The sequence below is a fragment of the Emys orbicularis genome, chromosome 4 (assembly GCF_028017835.1).
Source record: "Emys orbicularis isolate rEmyOrb1 chromosome 4, rEmyOrb1.hap1, whole genome shotgun sequence".
Classification (NCBI taxonomy): domain Eukaryota; kingdom Metazoa; phylum Chordata; order Testudines; family Emydidae; genus Emys; species Emys orbicularis.
In genome coordinates this window covers 29,917,506-29,938,909 of record NC_088686.1, presented here as the reverse complement: position 1 = coordinate 29,938,909, position 21,404 = coordinate 29,917,506, and the positions used below count along the sequence as shown (strand labels likewise).

General features: G+C 39.5%; 1 protein-coding gene across 1 annotated transcript in view; it reads left to right on the top strand.

Moving 5' to 3' along the window:
• Positions 1–21,404, top strand: part of PPP4R4 (protein phosphatase 4 regulatory subunit 4) — a 115,690-nt gene that overhangs the window by 83,995 nt on the left and 10,291 nt on the right. Inside the window, exons 10-19 of the mRNA XM_065403997.1 lie at positions 1,026–1,195; positions 2,983–3,102; positions 5,306–5,383; positions 7,388–7,471; positions 8,318–8,500; positions 11,129–11,234; positions 12,094–12,241; positions 15,045–15,189; positions 18,098–18,139; positions 18,245–18,319. Of these exons, the coding sequence (XP_065260069.1) occupies positions 1,026–1,195; positions 2,983–3,102; positions 5,306–5,383; positions 7,388–7,471; positions 8,318–8,500; positions 11,129–11,234; positions 12,094–12,241; positions 15,045–15,189; positions 18,098–18,139; positions 18,245–18,319 (1,151 nt within the window). The remainder of the gene's footprint in view (positions 1–1,025; positions 1,196–2,982; positions 3,103–5,305; positions 5,384–7,387; positions 7,472–8,317; positions 8,501–11,128; positions 11,235–12,093; positions 12,242–15,044; positions 15,190–18,097; positions 18,140–18,244; positions 18,320–21,404) is intronic.

Here is a 21,404-nt window from a genome sequence, read left to right as displayed (position 1 = left end):
TCAGAGTACAAAAACCCTCTGAAACCATCTGTAACATAAAGATTGGATTGTCTTTTTTCTTTTTAATATTTTCTCTACTTTCGTTGTTTTGTTTTGATGCCTAGTTTTGTTGCAGATTTCATCTTGAAGTGAGTGTGTTAGTTGTGGTTAAACTATAAACCTTTGAAAATAGGGCATGATATTAGTAATAAGGTGCTAGATGCTGTGCTATGTCTCCTCAGACACAGTACAAAGGGTTAGCCCAGGAAGAAATGGTAGCAAAGGAGGCTTTATGCCACTTTTGCACCACTTGGATTCCTGGCTGCTCTCGGGGCTGAATCTGCAGCTCAGAATCCTCAAAGCAGTGAGCTGTACAGATGCTCCCCTTGCATCACCAGCATGTGTCCTGCACTGGGACCTATGAGGCTACGGCAGTGTAGGGCCACTTAGTTTAGCTGTAAACTGGTCCTGTATCATGGGATTTCTCCTCTAACTTTATGGTCCCTATACACCTATAAACTGGATAGGGGCTGGATAGAGATCAAAATCCAGCCCATTGATCCTTTAAGTGTAAGGTGAAATTCACTGTACTACAGGTGGCCCAGATAAACCCCTCCATGCTACTTAAACCCTTAAGGTCCCAAAGGCTTAATTTGTGCAGAGGGCTTTGTCTGAGCTCAGTGAGAATGGTGGTGGTGTTCAAGGATTTGGAGGCAAGAAGGGGAATAAACGTGACCCTACCACTTTTAAAATATATTCGCAATCCTCCTAAATGAAACCCTTAATATTCTAAAAATGATATATTTCTAAAATACAGAAGTGAAGATTCCTTCTTCTATGGGTAGGTTTAATTTTTCTGTAATCACTATTTCTCCCTATCACTTGCAATAAGGAAATGGTTCCTATTGGAGTCCTTATATGAGAATGAATAGGGGAAATGGTTTATTTGATTGCTCTGGAAATAAACTCAAGTTGTTGGATATTGTTAGCTTTTTCCCTGATATTCTGTAACAAAAAACTTAAGCATTAGTGTTGTATTTTTAAAGGAATTTTTACTCCAGAGCAACACTTGAGATTTTTGGAATTTTACAAGAAACTTTGCACACTGGGCTTACAGCAGGAAAATGGACACAATGATAATCAGATACAACTTCAAACCCTAGAGCAAGAAAAGAAGTATATATCAGTAAGGAAGAACTGTGCTTACAACTTTCCAGTAAGTTAACTACTATTTTATAAAACTTACATTGTGCATATTAGCCACAAAACAGGAATAGATGTAAGATGTAAAATCTGTTACCATATAGTATATTGTGAGCCAAATCTGAACTCCTGTGCAAAGCAAAATTAAATTGACTTAGTGCAGGGATTCTCCAAGAAGGCTTTGAGTAAAGCTAAGTTCTTGTCACAGATATTTTTAGTAAAAGCCATGGACAGGTCATGGGCAATAAGCAAAAATTCATGGAAGCACATGACCTGTGCAGGACTTTCATTAAAAATATCCCTGACAGAAGAGAGAGAGAGATGAGTTCAGCGCCCATCGCTTCTAGGCGTTGGGGTCCCCTGCCACTGCAGTGAATGGGAGCTCTGGGGTCCCCCCACACAGCAGCTGAGCAGCTCTGGGGGGCCCCTGCTGCCTGCAGTGGCAGGAAGCTCTGGGAGGATCCCTGCCACCTGCGGTGAGTGGGAGCTCTGGGGTCTCCTGTCGCCCATGGGAGCTGAGCTGCTGTGGGGTCTCCTCACCCCCTGCTGCGGCTGGGAGTTCCGAGCGGTCCCCACTGCCCACTGTGGCTGGGAGCTGCAGGGTCTGCCCACTGCAGCCAGGAGCTGCAGGGTCCTGTCACCGGGGGGAGGAGGGGGACTGGGAGCTACAGGGGGAGGGGGGAGCAGGAGGCTGGCTGGGAGCTCCAGCCCTGGGGCTGAAAATATCACAGGGGTCAATGGAAGTCATAGATTCCGTGACTTATCTTCATCCCCAAATCACAGAAAACCAGTGGTGAGTTTTGACCAAGACATTCCTGTCATCAAAGATCTCTCACATACACTGTTCCCTCAAAGCCTCTTGTACAATGGCATTGAAAGAACAGCTGTTTTGTAAGCTCTCCATAGCTGGGACCTCCCCACCCATTCTGCACAACTGGCTTTCCAAGGGGCACAGGATTTAGCTCTGAATGAGCTAGATATGCGTCTAACTCATGTACCCTCATGTATTTGCTAAATAAAAGGTCTTTTCACATATATAGAAATGAGGCTTTTATGCCTAAAACTATTGTTTCTATTAATCTGCCTTCTATTTTGAATGTTTACAGGTATCCTTTATATTTAAAGGAACATTTCTTTGTAGTCAACCTTATCAGCCACATTTTTTTAAGTTGGCTTAAAATATGCACAAAGTACATAATTAGATATCTACTGGTTTACTTGAGCAAATACATGTTTTGTGCATACACAATGGTAGCCAAAATTTCAGAGATTGGCTTTGTTGCTGGCTAAACATGTAATTTATTTATTTGTTTTTAAAAGCTCCAATTGAAGGTTTTAGTTGTTTAGAGAATAATTTAAAATATGTAAAACTAAAGGATCCATATTCACAATACCAAGACTTTTTCCTGTCCTCCTGGAACTGACCCAATCACTCAGAATATAGACTGCCCGTTAGTTAACTCATCATGAAATAATAGGTTCCTGTGCAAACTATCCTGTATTTCTCAATCTATCTCTTCAGAAGAAGCCTTGCAGCATGTCCAGAAGTTAGCTGATCCAAATTGTATCAGACCATGGGGGTAGGAGAGAGTTCCAGAGTTGAGGACCAGTCACAGAAAATGTCCTATCAGCAGCTCCCCCATTTTTAAATCAGTGTGTATTAGCTCAAATGTCCTGCTGATTACAGCAGCAGTGGTATCACACAGAGGAAGAGGTGATCCGTCCAGTAGCTGGAATCCCAAACATTTTGGCCCTATATGTGTACATTTGGATTAAAGACTCCATCTTATTTGTCCACAGGCCATGATTGTTTTTGTGGATCCGAAAAACTTCCATTTGGAACTATACTCTACATTTTTCTGTCTTTGTCATGACCCTGAAGTGCCAGTCAGATACACTATGGCTATTGGCTTATATGAAGTAAGTCCAGAAAGTTTTTTTGTTAGTACTTCAGATTTTTTTTTTGGCTTTTTAATATTGTATGTGGTTTTGATACTTGTCTGCTTAAATTGATATTTGTTATATTTTAACTACGGAGGGCCTCAGTGAGAAAGCTTTGGAAAATTTGCTAAAATTCTTCAATTTATTGAAAGTCTTCTGATATATAATTATAATCCACTACACACCTTTTAAATATGTTTTAAGGGACTGGAAATTTAACTAGAAGGAGGTTGTCATTGATTTTGGTGAGGGAAGTTTTGGTGTGGTGGATTAGGAGGACAGCAGATAGGAGAGACTCCAGGACAGGAAATTTAAGTAGTGTAAATAAACAGTATGATCCAAAATTTTGGAGACAAAGGGCCAGAGGACAGGAATTGGGAGAAATAAGTGGGATTAAGGGAAAGAATTCTTCTCCTCCCCTTCTCCCCTCCACACACACATCCCAAACCAGTGGGGAGAGAGTAGATTTTAAAAAAAGCGAGAAGGATGGTATGTGAGGGACACATGAGTGAGAGAAAGCGAGAAAGGAATATGCTGCATTTGATCTGATTCTGCAATCCTCTAGGACTGTAGGATTTGGGGCTTAGTTGACAGTGTGTGGAAGACATTGTAAGCACCAGGTCTAAGCAAAACATTGACTGAATTTTAATATTAACAGTTAGAAAGTTATAGAAATGTAACAAGTATGTATATTATAATTAACTGCTTGGTTTTGTATAAGCTGCACTGTATTGTTTTATTAAATATATTAGATGGCGTGGTTTTGTAGGTATTAATGATTTTTAAATGGAATGAATTGCACAAATGAATGTAAAATCCCCTTCCTCAATTTAATAATAATCCATACTCTTCAGATGGTGACTTTCATCCAAAGATTGCAGAGCTTTACTGTAAGCCTCAGAACAACTCAGGGCTCACTCTTATTATCCCCAATTTATAAACGGCAGAGAATGAGGCTGAGAGATTAAACGGTTTGTTGAAGGTGTTACGGTGAATTTCTAGTAGAGTTAGAAATAAGACCAGTGTGTCTTGACTCCCTGCTTTAACCTCTACACAACATTGCCGTAGAAGGAGATAATTGAAGCTAGTAGTCGAAATTGTATAACTAGCATATAATTCTGCAAAATCCTGTACTTCATGTGTCTACCCCCAGACACCTTTAAAATGATATTTGAATAAATAAAAGAAGATTATTTTAGCCCTGTAAAAAGGACTCGTGAGATTACACTTGAAATGCGGTGCACAGTTAGGGTATGTTAATGTGTTGTTATCATGTCATCAGTGTAATTAGTCAGCCAAATGTCACACAGATATCAGTAATTTATGATGCTCACCTCTAGTTGGATATATTTTTGATTTAATATGCTCTGTAGCCATTTCCTAAAATAAATTATATCCTTCCTCTTAGCTGGAAGTAAACAGATTGTTAGCATGAGCTAAGTGAAACAAAGAAAATGATTAAAGAGTATCAAGTATTACCTCCAAAGGAAGCTATGATTTACCCCACATGGCTGAGAAGTCCAATTTCTTGACACTTTTCTCTTATTTGTTGCCATATGTTCTTACTGATTGTTTTAACATTGACATCAGGCTTACTGCAGAACTTTAAATGTGACTTGTGAATGCTAATCAAAAGTGCCAGCAGCCTTGGAGTTTATGAAGTGAGAACCTCAAATAGCAAAGATTAGGGAGGCTTAAGGCCCATAGCTGATGCCAAACCAACCTTTATTTCTTCAATTCAGCTGTCTGACTCTGTTACCTCTGTTACTGGAGCATGCAGCAGGCTGTTTTAAAAGCCCGGAATGTTTCTCTAAGTATTTGCAGGCCACCTTTAAAAAAAACAAAACAACAACAACAACAACAAAACCACCTTTGGAATATAAACGTTAGAAAAGGAAGCTCTTGTTAACCCAGTCTCAATGGCATGTTTAATAGTTATGCAACAGCCCTGGTGTTCATTTTGCATGCTGTTATAAAAGCAATGTTATATGCTAATGGCAGGAAAGTACATAACCTCAACAATTTTTAAGTGCAATTTGTGGATGTTAGAGATTTGTTCAGCATCCCTACTTTCATATTTCTAGTCAAACCGTACTGAAAAGTAAATGCAGCTATTTTAACTGTTGTATTTCCATGAAACTAAAGTGTATTGTTGTTTGTTTGTCTTACTGTCATTTTTTAGGTTGCTAAGCTTTTAGATTCGGGTGTGTATGTAATACATAAAGAACTGGTAACACTACTACAGGATGATTCATTGGAGGTAATATACTATTTGCTCTTTTTTATTTGTTGGTTACGTTAATAATGCTTACCAACAATACAATAAACCAATATAATGAATGTTTGAAGTGAAAAGCTTTACTTCTGGTTCACATATTCTATAAAGATTCAAGGAGTCATTTTAGACTCAGATTTATCTTGGTGCCTTTGAAGGTGATGACTGTTGGAAAATAAAAGGGGAAAAAATAGGGGAATATTTCAAGTCAATAACCCTCCCCTGTTTTTATCATATTCAAAATTTGGTTGAACATGGTATAATTTATCAGAGGTGGCAGAAGCTCTCTTTGAATGGATACATACATACAGGTACATACAGAAATCTAAGCATACTAAGCATGGAGAATGGGGAGAATCAAGGAGCAGGAGGAAGTCGGAGTGTCAGAGGAAGTCCAGGTGGGTACTCTGTATAGGGAGGGGGGCGAAGTTGGGGTATCAGGATAGATGCTCTGCATGGAGAGTGGGGAATAGTTAGACCGTCAAGGAAGGAGTGGGAGTGGGATGAGTGTGCTCCCTGGGGAGTGAGAAGAGCTATGGGGACTTTGCTGGGGTGGAGCAGCTGGCTCCGGGCTGGGAAGTGGGGGCCCAGTGGCTTGCACCAGAGGTGGCTGATCCCAGCCTAATCACCTGGTTTCCTACCTGCGCCCCAGACCAATCCTTGGCACTGCAGCAGCCGCTCGAGCCCCTCCGGGTCTCGCTCTTGCCTCTGCCCTCTGCACTCCTGGAGCCCTGCCTGGCTTGAGCTCACAAAACAACTTGCTTAAGAAGGATATGCAGGGTCAGAAACATAGATCACAATAATATTTCTGTTGCAGGGGCGCTAGCTCCCCCAACCCAGATTCCACTGCCCCTGTAATTTATCTAGATTGATTAATTTATAAAATTACATGTAAATCGATTAATTTTCAGGATACATAGATTATGGTTTCAAGTTTTGGGGTTATTTTTCTTTCTCTGACTGAATGGAAGGTATGATAGTGTTGTGATTAAGGGACAGGACTTATAGAAAGGAGACCTAGATTTTTGTCCAGGGTCTGGCACAGACTCTGTGTAACCTTGGGCTACTTACCTAAATTTCATGTGCCTCAGTTTTGCCATGTGTAAAATACTTAATCATCTTGCAAAGATGTTGTGAGATTTTTGGTTCTCCATTGAAATGGCCAAATGATTAAATAAGAAAAAAGCAATTCAGTCCCAATGCAGTAAAATACTGAAGGAATTTCAACTCTCATCTTTAGCATGTGACTACTCCTTTTGAATTCAGTGGAATTATTCCAATATCTGGACCACTTTGTTTTGTATAGGGCCATTGGCCAAGATATTGAAAATTGAATATGGATTTTGGGTGCCCAGCTTGAGACACCTTAAAAGGGCCTGATTTTCATAAAGCAGGTTCTCAGCACTTCTGAAAATTAGGCCCCTTTAAGATGTCTCAAGTTGGGCACTCAAAAATTGAGGATCTAAAACCATCAGTCATCAATTTAGGAGTTGTCCCTACAGTGTGTTTAATAGTGTTATTTCTAGTCTAGTTTTAAATGCCCCAAGCTTTCAATGGCATGTTATTCTGCATTTCCAGTGTATTATATTTTACTCTATCAAGTGCAGTTTTGCTAAAGCTGGATAAAAAAAGAGTTTTAAGTTTTGTCTGGCAAAAATTGTCCAAAATATATTTATTTGCTTTCATATCTGATAAAGTTCTTACTAAACTGTCTTACGAAACTGCTGAGGTACATAGAAAGATAGTTACATTTTAATATTTTATATTGTGAATACTTTGGTTTAAAAGATCTGACTGTATTATGGGTATGATCTTAGTAACATCATCAGAACAAATAATGGGACCTGATTCTCCTTTCATTTATGTTGGTGTAAAAGAATAGTAATACCACTGAAGTCAGGAGGGACTTACCAGTGTCAAACTTGTGCAAGAGAAGAATCAGGCCAAGTAAATTTACAAACATGATTAATCCAACATTTCTTTAAATAGGTATTAGATGCACTGATAAGTCACCTTCCTGAAATTCTTGAACTTATGACTACTGGAGGAGAAAACAGTGGATCAGAAAGCAAGGTAAGCAACCTGTGTTTTGTAGTTTAGTTCTAAACATGAAGGAGGTTAGTACTGAAGTTGTTTCACATATGTAATGCTCATTGAAATCACTGAGAGTCTGTTTTCAGAAGGACTATGGGACCAGATCCTGACACTGATAAAACTGCAAACTGACATTTGTATTTGTTTGTTTATTTATATACATATCAAGAGGGAGAGATAATTATATAGATATAAGGCCCTTCTGTACAATGCAAAAATTTTCAGTTTACACATACCTTCTTTCTGAATAAATAACCACAAAGTTTCCAAAAGGGATCAAATTTTCAAACATAGTTGCTAAGTTGCATCTAAGTTGTGCAATTGCATCTTTGTGGTTTCATAGTCAAAGTACTGTAGTTGCATATGTCTAATAGTGATTTGTATGCACATCTGGGTAACTTTATGTAGAATTGCCCTTTCAGACAGTTAATCCTTTTAGGAGGAATGATGGCCTTGTGATTAGGGTACTGAACAAGTAATTGGGGGACCTGGGTTCTACTCCCAGCTCTGCTACATACTCTCTCTGTGATCATGGGCAAATGCCTCAGTTTTCCCATCTGTAAAATGGGGATGATACTACCCTACCTCACGGGCATGCTGTGAGTACAAATTTATTAATGTAGTTTGTCCATTGCTGGGGGGCCATATAAAAACATGACTGGATAAATGGATTTTGCATATGCAAAAACACAGGCTATCATCTTAAAATAGAAACAAATCAGTCTTGTAGATTTCTAAATTAACATAATTTTTAGGCTTCAATTAATACTGTGTCATAACAAATTGAGATTTTAAATTTTTAATGTTTTTATTTTATATTTTTAGTTATTGACTGTCCCTGACTTGATTCCAGCACTAACGACTGCGGAACAGAGAGCAGCAACTTCTTTAAAATGGAGAACTCATGAGAAGTTACTACAAAAATATGCATGCCTGCCTCATATCATATCAAGTGATCAGATTTATTATCGTTTTTTGCACAGAATGTTGACAATCATTATGACAAATGTGAGCCCCAAGCTCTCTCTATCTCTCTTCTATTGTTTTCATATTTGTTTCTGATGCTTTAGAATGACTAATGCAATATAAATAATACCTTTATGTACTATTTATTTTATTTAAACTTAGTATTTATTATATTATCTTCTATAGAACAAAGTTAGGTTGTTCACTGGTTTTATCACGTAAGACTAAGAAAATGCTCAAAGAACAAAAACACACCTTTCATAGGAAAAGTTGGACTTAATTAACATTTCATGAAATTGTCATGTATTCTTTTCTGGATTTCCCTTCCAATGCCATTGCTGATTCTCAATAAGTTTTTGTGTAAATCAAAATTTTCTCGTCTGAAAAATGAATCTTTTGCTTGATCCCTTAGCTTACTTTATATTACACTCTTTCTTATGTGACATTTAATTCCATGGAGTAAATTGTGCTTTAGAAAGACTGGATTGGGGCTTTGTTAAATTAAATTCAAGGAGGAAGAGTACTATAAAAGAGCAGCAGTTGTTGTTTATTTTTGGTAGCACTAGTAGTGTGCTAAGTGATTTCCAAAAACAGTAGAAAGTGCAGTCCCTATACCAAGGAGCTTAAACACACACACAAAAAGGATGAAGAGAGTAGAGAAAGTGGGTAAACTATATAAAAAAAGGTCAAAGTTGATGGGCCCAATTCACCATTGCATTACTCCAGTTTTAGATCAGTGATATGCCAGTGATTTCTGTGGAGTAATGCAATGGTAAATCAGGCCTCATATTGCTTACTAGCAATAATAGGAGACAAAATGTGCATGACAGTTAAATGATTTTAGTTAAAACTAATATATTTTAAAAAGAAAAGGATGTGGGAGCTCTTTATTATTTTCGCACACTGGGACATATGAATAAAATATGAATGGTAAACTTTTTGCAGTGCCATGACCTACTTCAATGTGAATATTTGGTAACTATATAAAAAGCTGACCCATAAACATTGGTTGTCGGGAAATGAATGCCAGAAAAGCAAAACATTTTTAGTTTTCACCCAACAACCAAAATATTTCAATTTGGTATGCTACTGTGCTGCTTCATGAGAGCTGTAGTTCAGTTGCTTCATGCTCCCAGTCTCCTCTCCTGTCCAGGCTCCTTGGTCGGACTACATATCCTATTATGCACCATTGTCTTCCCCCTGGGTGAGAGGAGGCAGTACATTATGGGAGTCCCACAGCCATGATGTATCATGGGATATGAAGTCCGGCTGGGGAACTCAGCCCCAAAAGGAGAATGAGGACATGAGGCAACTGAACTACACCTCCCATGAGGTATTGCAGTAGCAAATCCGAATCCAGATATTTTGGGTTTTGGCTGAAAATGTTTTGGTTTTAAGAATTTTTTTTAACCAAAAAAAAATCAAATTTTTCTGCAGAAAGCTATCGCTTTTCATGACTCTTTTGTGTGTGTCTTAAAGTTAAGCATGTGCCTAAGTGCTTTACTTGAATAAGGATAGAATTAAGCACATGCTTAAGTGCTTTGTTGGATCATGGATAAGGCTACGTTTATGTCACAGAGGTCATGGAAGTCACGGAATCCCTGACTTCCAGAGATCTCCATGACATTCTCTGCTTCAGTCCCAGGGGCTGCTGCACTCTGGAGCTGGCAACCAGTGGGGTCTTGACAGGGTTCCAGTGACAGGCCGACAGTGGCAACAGGTGACTGGGGGGTGGCCTGCAAGGTTCCAGTACAGGTGACAGACTCCTGAGGGGGCCCTCCTCAGGGTTCCAGTGACGGGTGACAGCCTCGTGTGGGGGGTGGGGGATGCCTCAGGCAAGTGGCTGAAGGTATCCCATTTTCTCTTTGGGAAATATGGTCACCCTGCAGCTCCTAGCTGCCCTAGGCAGAGGGCCCCCCACCCTGAAGCTTCCAGCTGCTGCAAGTGGAGGGGATCCCCACAGCTCCCAGCTATCACTGTGGCAGGGGAAACAATGGAGCTGCAGCAGCAAAAGTCACAGACAGGTCACGGCTTCCGTGAATTTTGGTTTATTGCCCGTGACCAGTCCGTGACTTTTATTAAAAATAACCATGACAAAATCTTAGCCTTAATCATGGGCCAAAATTATAGGTCTGTAAATACTACACACATCAGGAGCCATGCAGACCCACAAAAACTGAAATTAAAATGCAGTATACAGTAAGTTATGTTCTACATGCGCCTAGAGCACAATACAGGTTCAATGTTAAACATTCAGACCTTTTTAAACATCTGAATTTGTTCCTAAATTTTATGGAACCAAATTTTTTCAACCAGTTGTGCCTATAAATTATTGTTTGGCTGTTATCAGCCTGGAAAGTGACAATTGTTTGAATTAAAGAAGAGGTCTAATTAGATATTAATGGAGTGTATTTGTAAAAATACTTTATCTGAGTAGATATTAAAAAGCATTTTAACTTGAAGTGTAATATCTGTTAACCTTAGAATGAAAAAATAATGTAGAATATATTGCAAGGGGAAAAAAAGGAAAATAAAGCCACATGCCAAAATATCACAGTTTCAGAAGGAACCTGATGAGTTGTTGTCTATTTTTCTGTTGTAGTTGATAGTGTCCAGAAGTACCTATACATGCCTTTAGATGTTTTAACTGTATTTCCTGTTTCTTTTAAGAATGTTCTCCCTGTCCAAAAAGCAGCTGCTCGAACTCTCTGTGTTTATTTACGCTATAATCGCAAACAAGAACAGAGGCATGAAGTCATTCAGAAATTGATTGAACGTAAGCAGTAATTTTTTCTTGATTACTTTATGAGAAGCAAATTAATTCTGGTAAACGAAAAGGAGATGGTGCTTAGGGTTGTACTCTGTAACCATATAATCAATGAAGAAACAATATTCAGAAGACATACGGGACCACCAGTTTGGCCCACAGTGTCATCAGATAACACGTGTGAATATGTACCACAGCTATGCAAAGTACTCAGCAGGAAGAGTCTATGCAGGAAATCTACAATTTGCTGAAAGATCCTGTAAACCACACTGCTGGAATTCAATATTTTTAGCTGAAGGTGCTGTATTATACAAAGCACAGTTGTTCTTAGAAAATAGAACACTAGAGGCTGCATTTTAAAAAGTGCTGAATGATAAGTTTTCTGAAAAATGAATAATGTATAGAGGATTTAAATAATTTAAAAGCAGCTGACAAGTTTGACCTACTGATCTGTACTGTAGTTCCTCAAAAATTGCATAGAAGGATGAAAAGCCCTCATTAATGATCCTTAGTGTTTACACAGCTCTAGCTTCATGCACCTGATATGTGGTATGAAATGCACGAGTTTCTGTTCCATGAACCAGCTGTGTCACTTGGTAGTTCTGATGTTTCAGTGGGCTAATCAAACACAGAGGATGAAATTCTGGCCCCCATTGAAATCAGTGGCAAAACTGCACTGTCTATAGTGGGGACAGGATTTCAACCAGAGAGTGAATTTGAGATAGGCTGACATGCTGGGGTTTGTGACAAGTTTATTGGCCCCATCACAATCCTTAAAATCACTTTCAATCTCAGGCTAATCTTTGAGACATGAGCTATTTCATTCTGAAAACTTTACAGATAACCTTTTTGGGATTTTATTTTCCAGAGCTGGGCCAAGGAAAAAGTTACTGGAACAGACTTCGTTTTTTAGACACCTGTGAATTCATTATGGAACTGTTTTCCAAATCATTCTTCTGTAAATACTTCTTTCTACCTGTGCTTGAGCTTACCCATGATCCAGTAGCAAATGTGAGGTATTGTACCAATTGTATGAAATCTTATATGGAAAAAAACAACCCTATTAGTTTCATGGTGTATATTAATATAATATTAAATGGCTTCTTTAAATAAGTTGAGTAACAGGGCTAAGATTTTCTATGATAGTTTAGAAGAATATAAAACATCCAGAAGAACATGGTATGATAGGACACAAAAGCATGGTTTTTATAAAGTTAAATCTTGCCTATTAATCTACTACAGCATGTCAACATAATAGTGGTTAGAGGAGGACCATATGATATCACTTATTTGTACTTTTACAAAGACCTTTATAGGTCTATTAAAAAAATTAGATGCCTGATTCAAGACCCATTAAAATGAATGGGAGTCTCTCCCATTGAATTAATTGAACTTTGGATCAGCCCTCAGTTGGCACAATATGAAGGCTAAAGTACTGACTTAAATAGAAAATGTCTAGGACAGAAAAAAATAGGAATAAATTATCAATTTTCAACATAAAAGATTCACTGTGGGGTGCCTGCAGGTTCTGTGCATGGATCTTTATTGTTTAATACATTTGTTAATGATCTTGAAGCGAACTGAACAGTGCAGTAGTGAAATTTGTGTCAGTCACAAAGTTATGTAAGTTAATCAAGACGAGAAGACTGTGAGGAACCTCAGAAGGACTTAACAAAGTTAAGTCAGCAGAATGGCAGATAAAATTTATTGATGACAAATACAACTTTTTTTTTTAAAAAAGAGACACATTCTGTAATCCATTGGAATATAAAAATAAAACCTAAATATTAAATGTGAAATAATTTCTCTTTGAATGTTGGGAATATTTTTTTTACATTATGTATAAAGTTCTACACATGTGTACCTAGGGTTGTGTAAAAATTGTATTATTCTGATATTATATTGTATATTTGAGAAATGGTGATCATGTAACAACACTAACTCATTTGAAAAAATACTAACTCTGAATGTATGTGCAAAAGAGGGCACAGTTAAGGTTGCACAAACAGCCTTATCTTTGTCATGTCCAAACTTTAGAGTATTTCACTTTGCAACCTTAATATTCTTTTAATATAGTTTTTGCATGAGAATGGTATAGTGAAGGTAGTGGATCTTCTGTTTACTCTTACCACTAATACAAGAACAAAGGGATATTCAGTGGAATTAAAATGCGACAAATTTACCACTGATAAAAAGGAAATGCATTTTACAGAATGCATCAGTAGCCATTGTCACAAGTTATCAGCATGGCCAAAAGCTTAGCAGGATTCATAAAGTGAATATGGATATTGAGAGCATCCACAGTTGTATCAGTATGCTAAAAATAAACAGTGATTTAAAACCTCATATAAACAGTGATTTAAAACCTCATATATCCTGGCATAAATCAGCTACTAACTGGTGGGGTTAAGTAAAAACTTCCTCTGTGGACATCTTATTCCATAATTTTCTTCTTGGGGTTTATTTTAACTTTCTCTCAAACATCTGGCACTGGCCATTCCAATCGCCCATTGACCAGATCCGATACAGCATTTTTTATATTTCTACTCTTATATTTCAGTACGTACACAGTGTTTCAGATTCCACATTTTGTAATAATATAGTATACTATTTTTGTACTGATGGCATTATAGAAAATGCTTTCAGGGTTGTAAATATATTAGTTTTCTATATCCGAAGATGTGTTTGAAAATAAGGACATTTTGCTTCCTGTATTTATATTTATTTCTTTAATCAAACTGAATTTATATTATGAAATCAGAGAATCATTGAAGAAAACTGAAAAATGTTTAATTTGCTGTTTTGAGAAAATGGCCTCAAAAATTTAGTTTCATAGCTGACAAGGTACAGCTTTGTGTATATGATTCCATTACAATAAAACTCTTTTTTTAAAGAGTCTCTGCAGGCATTTTCTACTGTGTAAAATTGAGTTATTTTAGAAAGATATTAACAGTTTCATGCAGTATAGTAAGCCATTATGGAGAACAGTACTGGAAAGCCTATTAAATACTTTATAGAATTTTGAATGTTCAGTGATATTGTATCAGGCAGTGACAACTTTATCATTTCAGTGTGAGCACCTGCAAAACTGCTAGGAGTCAGAAGTGCAGCCACATTTCATTATCCCATCCAGATTTACCCTGAATTCTTTAGAGGGTCTCCTCCCCTTCAGCCTTACCTCCACCCGGTAGCCCTTTCATGTGATCATTCATCTTCAGGTCAGGGAGAGTTTGTTTAGACTAAATCATCTAGCAGTGTCACAATATAGAGCACTTCCTCTCCTGCAGTAGCCTGGAAGACCAGAGACCAAGAGTAACATTTCGAAAAGTGTCTAAAGTCCTATTTTCAAAAGGGACTTAGGCACTTAAGAGTCTAAATCTCATGGACTTTCAATGAGACTCAGGCTCCAAGATGCCAAAGAACCAGACACTTAAGGGAGTGCAGCACCTGCATGCTTTTGAGAATCCCACCAGGCACCTATCTAGACCTTTAGGTGCCTAAATACTTTTAAAAATCTGTCCCTAAGTCCCTTTTTTGAAAATAGGACTCCGGCTCTGAAGTCACTTAGGTGCCTTTGAAAATTTTACCCTGGGACTGGAAATAACTTACATTTTAAGTGTTGCTTTTCACATTCTTCAGCTTTGCTTTTCATTCTTACCTAGTCAAAGGACTTCATAAAAATCAAGTTTAGAGTTAGGCTGGAAAATAAAAGCAGATATGAAGTGGAGTCAAATTGGCTACTGCTTTTATTAAACAATGGAACCAAGTATTTGCTCACTATCTGCATTGGAAGTTAAATATGAATTCCTTTTCTTACAGAATGAAGCTTTGCTATTTGTTGCCAAAAGTGAAATCTACCCTGAAGGTTCCCACGGACAAACATTTACTTCAGCAGTTAGAGTTGTGTATAAGAAAACTTCTGTGTCAGGAAAAAGATAAAGATGTCTTGACTATTGTAAAACGAGTAAGTATTTTTCTAATCAAGGAACATTTTATGTTGCAGCTGTCACTGTAAATTAAGACTATTGATGTCCTGGCTTCAGTCTTTGCTCTTGAGGTTGGGATAGGAGGTCAAGGACTCTGTTATCCTTTTTGTCAGTTTGAACAATTGGAATCAGAGAAAATGTCAGATTGAAAGATATTATATTCTGCTGAATTTAAGACAAGGAGATATTTTCTTGGTTTCTTAAAATACAGTCAACTGCTTGACACTGTGAGTCAGGCTTTCTTGTTTAGTGATTGTCTCAGCCTGCTCCAAGGGTAGCAGTATGAATACAGGTATGGGAAGAAAGGTTCACATTGGTAAAAATAAGCAAGAATCCTTGAAGTATAAATGTTTTGCAATTGTTTCTATCCTTTAGTGACAAGATGCATTTTCTTAGTGCTAGATTGTACTTATTCCCAACACAGCCACTCAGGAAAGAGGTGGGAAGTAAAAATGGCCTCTTCTCCCAGTGCAGCCAGTTTAGGACTACCTGGATTGCAGTCTTTATGGATGCATGCCAGCTGTTTCCTCCTAAGAGTGTGTGGGCGGGGTATAGATTAAATATAGCTTTGCCTCCTCATATACGTCAGCCAGCAGAATGAGTATGCTACATCCCATAAAAGGCTGGGGGTCATCACAAATTACTCTACCTCTCCCCCACTCCTAGTTTAACAGGGGAGCCCCAAGAGATATTGACAGTGTCTGCATTACTCTCATGCCCTCACTTTAGCACAGTGTAGCTAACTTTAGATCATATATAAATGGCACAATTTAGCCCTTCCTTTGTGAATCAGAGTGGGATTTGGTGAGAAAACAGACCTCTCTGAGTATTTTCTGATTGCAGCATTAACTTCTCAGCAGATGGGTTGTTATATAAGCTCATGGAGGATGCTTACATCAACTATGGGTCCATCAACTTGGCTATTAGTCAAGATGGTTAGGCACACAAATCCATGCTCTGGGTTTCCCTAAACATGTAACTCCCAGAAGTTGGAACTGAATGACAGGGGATGGATCACTCAATATTTGCCTCATTCTGTTCATTCCCTCTGAAGTGTCTGGCACAGGACACTGTCAAAAGACAGGATATAGGATACAGACCATTGGTCTGACCCAGTATGGTCATTCTTATGTTCTCAACAATACAATAATGTTTCTTCAGTTTTAAAAAAATCCTTACAAATGGGACCCCTATTAAGGTATGTTAGCAACAAGAGGGAGGTCAGGGAAAATGTGGGACCCTTACTGAATGGGAGAGGCAACCTAGTGACAGATGATGTGGAAAAAGCTGAAGTAGTCAATGCTTTTTTTGCCTCGGTCTTCACAGACAAGGTCAGCTCCCAGACTGCTGCACTGGGCAGCACAGTATGGGGAGGAGGTGAGCAGCCCTCAGTGGTGAAAGAACAGGTTAAGGACTATTTAGAAAAGCTAGACATGCACAAGTCCGTGGGCCCAGATCTAATGCATCTGAGGGTGCTGAGGGAGTTGGCTGATGTGATCGCAGAGCCATTGGCCATTATCTTTGAAAACTCGTGGCGATTTGGGGAGGCCCTGGATGTTTGGAAAAAGGCAAATATAGTGCCCATCTTTAAAAAAGGGAAGGAGAATCCGGGGAACTACAGACCAGTCAGCCTCACCTCAGTCCCTGGAAAAATCATGGAGCAGGTCCTCAAGGAATCCATTTTGAAGCACTTGGAGGAGAGGAAGGTGATCAGGAACAGTCATCATGGATTCACCAAGGGCAAGTCATGCCTGACCAACCTGATTGCCTTCTATGATGAGATAACTGGCTCTGTGGATATGGGGAAAGCGGTGGACATGATATACTTTGACTTTAGCAAAGCTTTTGTTACAGTCTCCCACAGTATTCTTGCCAGCAAGTTAAAAAAGTATTCATTGGATGAAATGACTATAAGGTGGATAGACAGCTGGCTAGATTGTTGGGTAGTGATCAACGGCTCGATGTCTAGTTGGCAGCAAGTATCAAGCGGCGTGCCCCAGGGGTCAGTCCTGGGGCCGGTTTTGTTCAACATCTTCATTAATGATCTGGATGGTGGGATGGATTGCACCTTCAGCAAGTTCGCAGATGACACTAAGCTGTGGGGAGAGGTAGATATGCTGGAGGGTAGGGATAGGGTTGCCAAGAAGGCTAACGACATATTGGCTGCATTAGTAGGAGCATTGCCAGCAGATCAAGGGAAGTGATTATTCCCCTCTATTTGGCACTGGTGAGGCCACATCTGGAGTATTGCATTCAGTTTTGGTCCCCCCACTACAGAAAGGATGTAGACAAATTGGAGAGAGTCCAGCGGAGGGCAACGAAAATTATTAGGGGGCTGGTGCACATGACTTATGAGGAGAGGCTGAGGGAACTGGTCTTATTTAATCTGCAGAAGAGAAGAGTGAGGGGGGATTTGTTAGCAGCCTTCAACTACCTGAAGGGGGGTTCCAAAGAGGATGGAGCTAGGTTGTTCTCAGTGGTGGCAGATGACAGAACAAGGAGAAATGGTTTCAGGTTGCAGTGGGGGAGGTCTAGGTTGGATATTAGGAAAAATTATTTCACTAGGAGGGTGGTGAAGCACTCGAATGGGTTACCTAGGGAGGTGGTGGAATTTCCATCCTTAGAGGTTTTTAAGGCCAGGCATGACAAAGCCCTGGCTGGGATGATTTAGTTGGGGTTGGTCCTGCTTTGAGCAGAGGGTTGGACTAGATGACTTCCTGAGGTCTCTTCCAACCCTAATCTTCTATGATTCTATGAAGGTATTGAATGTCAGTATTTTAAGCTTTTCTACCATGACAAGTTTCCCTTTAAGCTAAAACTTAGCATGTTCTTGGAGTTATTGGACAGCTTAGGGTAAAAATATTATTTTAACTTCTTTTTTTATAGACGGTGTTAGAATTGGACAGAATGGAAATCTCTGTGGATGCTGTAAGTGCCTTCCAACTTTTACACTTGCAAGTGAGAGTTAAAAATGTATGGCATGATATATCGTTATTTCTATTACTGTTTTGTTTTATTTTAAACTTTAATCAGTTTCAGAAAAGGTTTTATGAAAATGATTTGTTGGATCAAGAGAAAGAAAGAGAAGAACAGCTCCTGTTGGAAATGGTATGTTTTTTAATATAATATGCCAGCCATAGTTTCATACTTAAAGCTAAATATTAATGTATGCTGTGGGAAGGTGACTCCAGGGTATGGGTGTAGTGAAGTGTGTATTATGGAGGTGCACTGGGGTCTACATAGTTTCCTTTTCAATTGTAAAGTAGGGTTAAATCCCTAAAAACAACATAAACCTCCCTCTAATTATTACCTATATTACACAATGTCAGTTAGGAGACTGAATTTTTGGAGAAATTTCACACTTGAATGCCCTGTAGCTTAAAAAATTTTAAGCACTTTAACAACACTCCTTTATGAAATTTTCCAAGAGAGCCTCATGTTTTGGCAGACTTTTGTAATGTAATGATCTAAATACTTCAAAATTCGCACTCAGCTTCAGTATGCAAAAAAGCTAATGTCATAACTTTTCTTGTGTGCCAAGAAAGCCAAAGGAGGCTGTGTATCTGCTGTAGGCTTTCTTAATAAGAAAGAAGGGGTTGGAGCCAGTGACAGCTGCAGCCCGGCAGGGGGGAGGCTCAGTGTGGGTTGCATGGAGCACAAGGGGCTAGGAGGCACTCAGGAGCCACTCAGTGTTGGAAAAGAAGGCAGATAAATGCTATTGCTTCCCTGCCGCTCTGGCTTCTGAATCTACTGTGGTTCACTGGAGCTGTAAACCTGGCAGAACTCTGCAGCTGGCACTCCCCCGGGTAGTCTACCATATCCCTGGATGCTCACACTCCAGCCAGTCAGCTCTCCGTATGCCTACACTGCAATGAGGGTATGTCTATACTGCAAATAAAAACCCACAGCTGACCCATGGGGCTCAGGCTGCAGGCCTGTGTCACTTCAGTGTAGATGTTTAGACTCAAGCTGCAGCCCAAGCTTTTGGATCCTTCCACCTCACAGGGTCATAGTGCCCTGGCTCCAGCCCAAGCACGGAAGCCTACACTGCAATTTCAACAGGCCCTTAACCTGAGCCCTGCAAGCCTGAGTTAGCTGGCCTGGGTAAGCCATGGGTTTTTAATTGTAATGTAGGCAGGTGCCAGTTGCTCCCTGACCTGTCTGGTGTGTGAGAGCTGAGGGCCTAATAGGTTTTGGAGGAGGATTGCCTGCTTTAGCACACCACCTCTTGTTCACAGTGGCAGGACTCCTCTCAAACGAGCCATCACAGGTTCAACACTGACCTGGAAATACTACCTTGTCCTTCCAACACTGCTACAGAGCCCTCATACCTGACCTTCTTTGTTCTCTGCAGACACCACTGAGCCTCTTGTGCTGGGCACTGGCATCCCCAGCTCAAGCTCCATTCACCAACACCTTAGGCAGCCTCTCTGCCCTGCTCAACTTCCTATGCTGATCTCAAGCTCCAGCCAGATCTAGGTAGCAAGGCTGTCTTGTGAGCTCAGTCAAGGGGTGAGATTGGATCAGTGCCTGGGCAGGAATGCCTAAGGGGCTTATCCGACTAATTTCTGAGCTGACTTCCCACCCCTGCTTTGCAGTTCTATACTCAGTTCAGTCCCAGTGCCCACCTCTACCCAGATTTCTTGCATTTGGAACAGGGAAGTAGGAGCTGGCTTGGGCACAGGTGCTTGTGGATTGGGACTAATTCAGACTCCCTGAGCTTCCCTATCATGCTTCCCCTTTATAGCATGCTCATGTTAGCTTGGCCTGGGCCTGGTGGGGCTATGCTGCATGCTCCTGACCACACCTACCTCTGTCGGAGCCCCATACCCTCTACTGCCACAACCCCACACTTGTATGTCCTCACCCGCGTCCCTAATGCACCTCTCCCCACTGAGACTCCCACACCTCCTGGTTGTCCCCTGCCAGAGTCCTGTAGTGTCTTACCTGAAACACACCTCAGCAGTCCCATATTCCCACCGCAGGCATATCCTGGCACCTCCAACTGGCCCCAAGCCAGAGCCTCACACTCCCCTCAAAGGCATTGCATGTATCCAATTGCTCAAGCTTAACTCCAGCCTCAGAACATTTTAGTTAGAAGTAACACATTCTACATTAGTATAGTAAAAATATGAGATGATGGTGAAATGTCTCAGTCTCACTGAGGCTGGAATTAAGTTGTGTGTTCGAGCATGGTTTTGAGGAACTTGATGTGTTCGGTGTGTGGTTGCATGAGGAGTGTGAGTACATCTGGTCAGTATGAACTAATCTGGTTGTTAATGGTGCATAAATTGGTGATTTTCTTGATTTCAATTATTTAGTTAATTGGAACTACACTTGAACAATCTTGACCATGATTTAATGAAGTTTTTTTGTGTGGATAGTAACTAGAACTCTAAATCAAAGAAAAAAATAGACCTTTCTAGGTTCAGTTGGTGTGTGTATTATGAGATGTGGTACAGGAAAGCAAAGATAATGTTACGTAGCTTGGAGGGGGAGGGATCATGCTTACTCTGTTTGGAAAGCACCAAGCACACTGAAGAAGTTACTAGAAATAATTTGACTGAAATGATATTTCATGCATAGATCTATAATTATGTGTACTATCTGTTATAAAACTAGCTAATAGTACAGATGTGAAAATGAGTTTAGTAAAATATGAGAAATTATTATATTTGGTTCAAATACCTTGTTTTCAATAGAGGCTTATTAACTCCAGTAAATACTGTAGATGCTAATTTTAGAGAAAGCATAAAGCTTGAAAAAATACATTGGTTATATCAGTTTGGATTTAAATATTGTCCATCTATGTTGATTTTGTATCTTCATGCTGTTCATTAGCCAGACCTTTAAATTCCATATGTAGTCTAGAATCATAGTAGCCACATTGCACAATAGATACAGCATTTCCATTTTAAACACCCAATTTCTGTGTTACAGCTTCTCATCTTTCTGGCTAACATTTCTCTTGCTTGATCTCGGCCTACAAGCATCTTTTTGAGATAGTTTAATAAAAATCAAGAAGCTTTTGAGTTGTAAGAATCTGAATAAATAGTAATTTTCATCTGTTAAGAAATTGTTCAGAGCCCTTCCTCTGCTTGGTTAATTCAAAAGCAGGTATACTTTAAACGTCGCACTTAGCTTGTGCAAAGTCATGTATGAGGAATTATTTTGTTTTGTTTGTTTTTGTTTT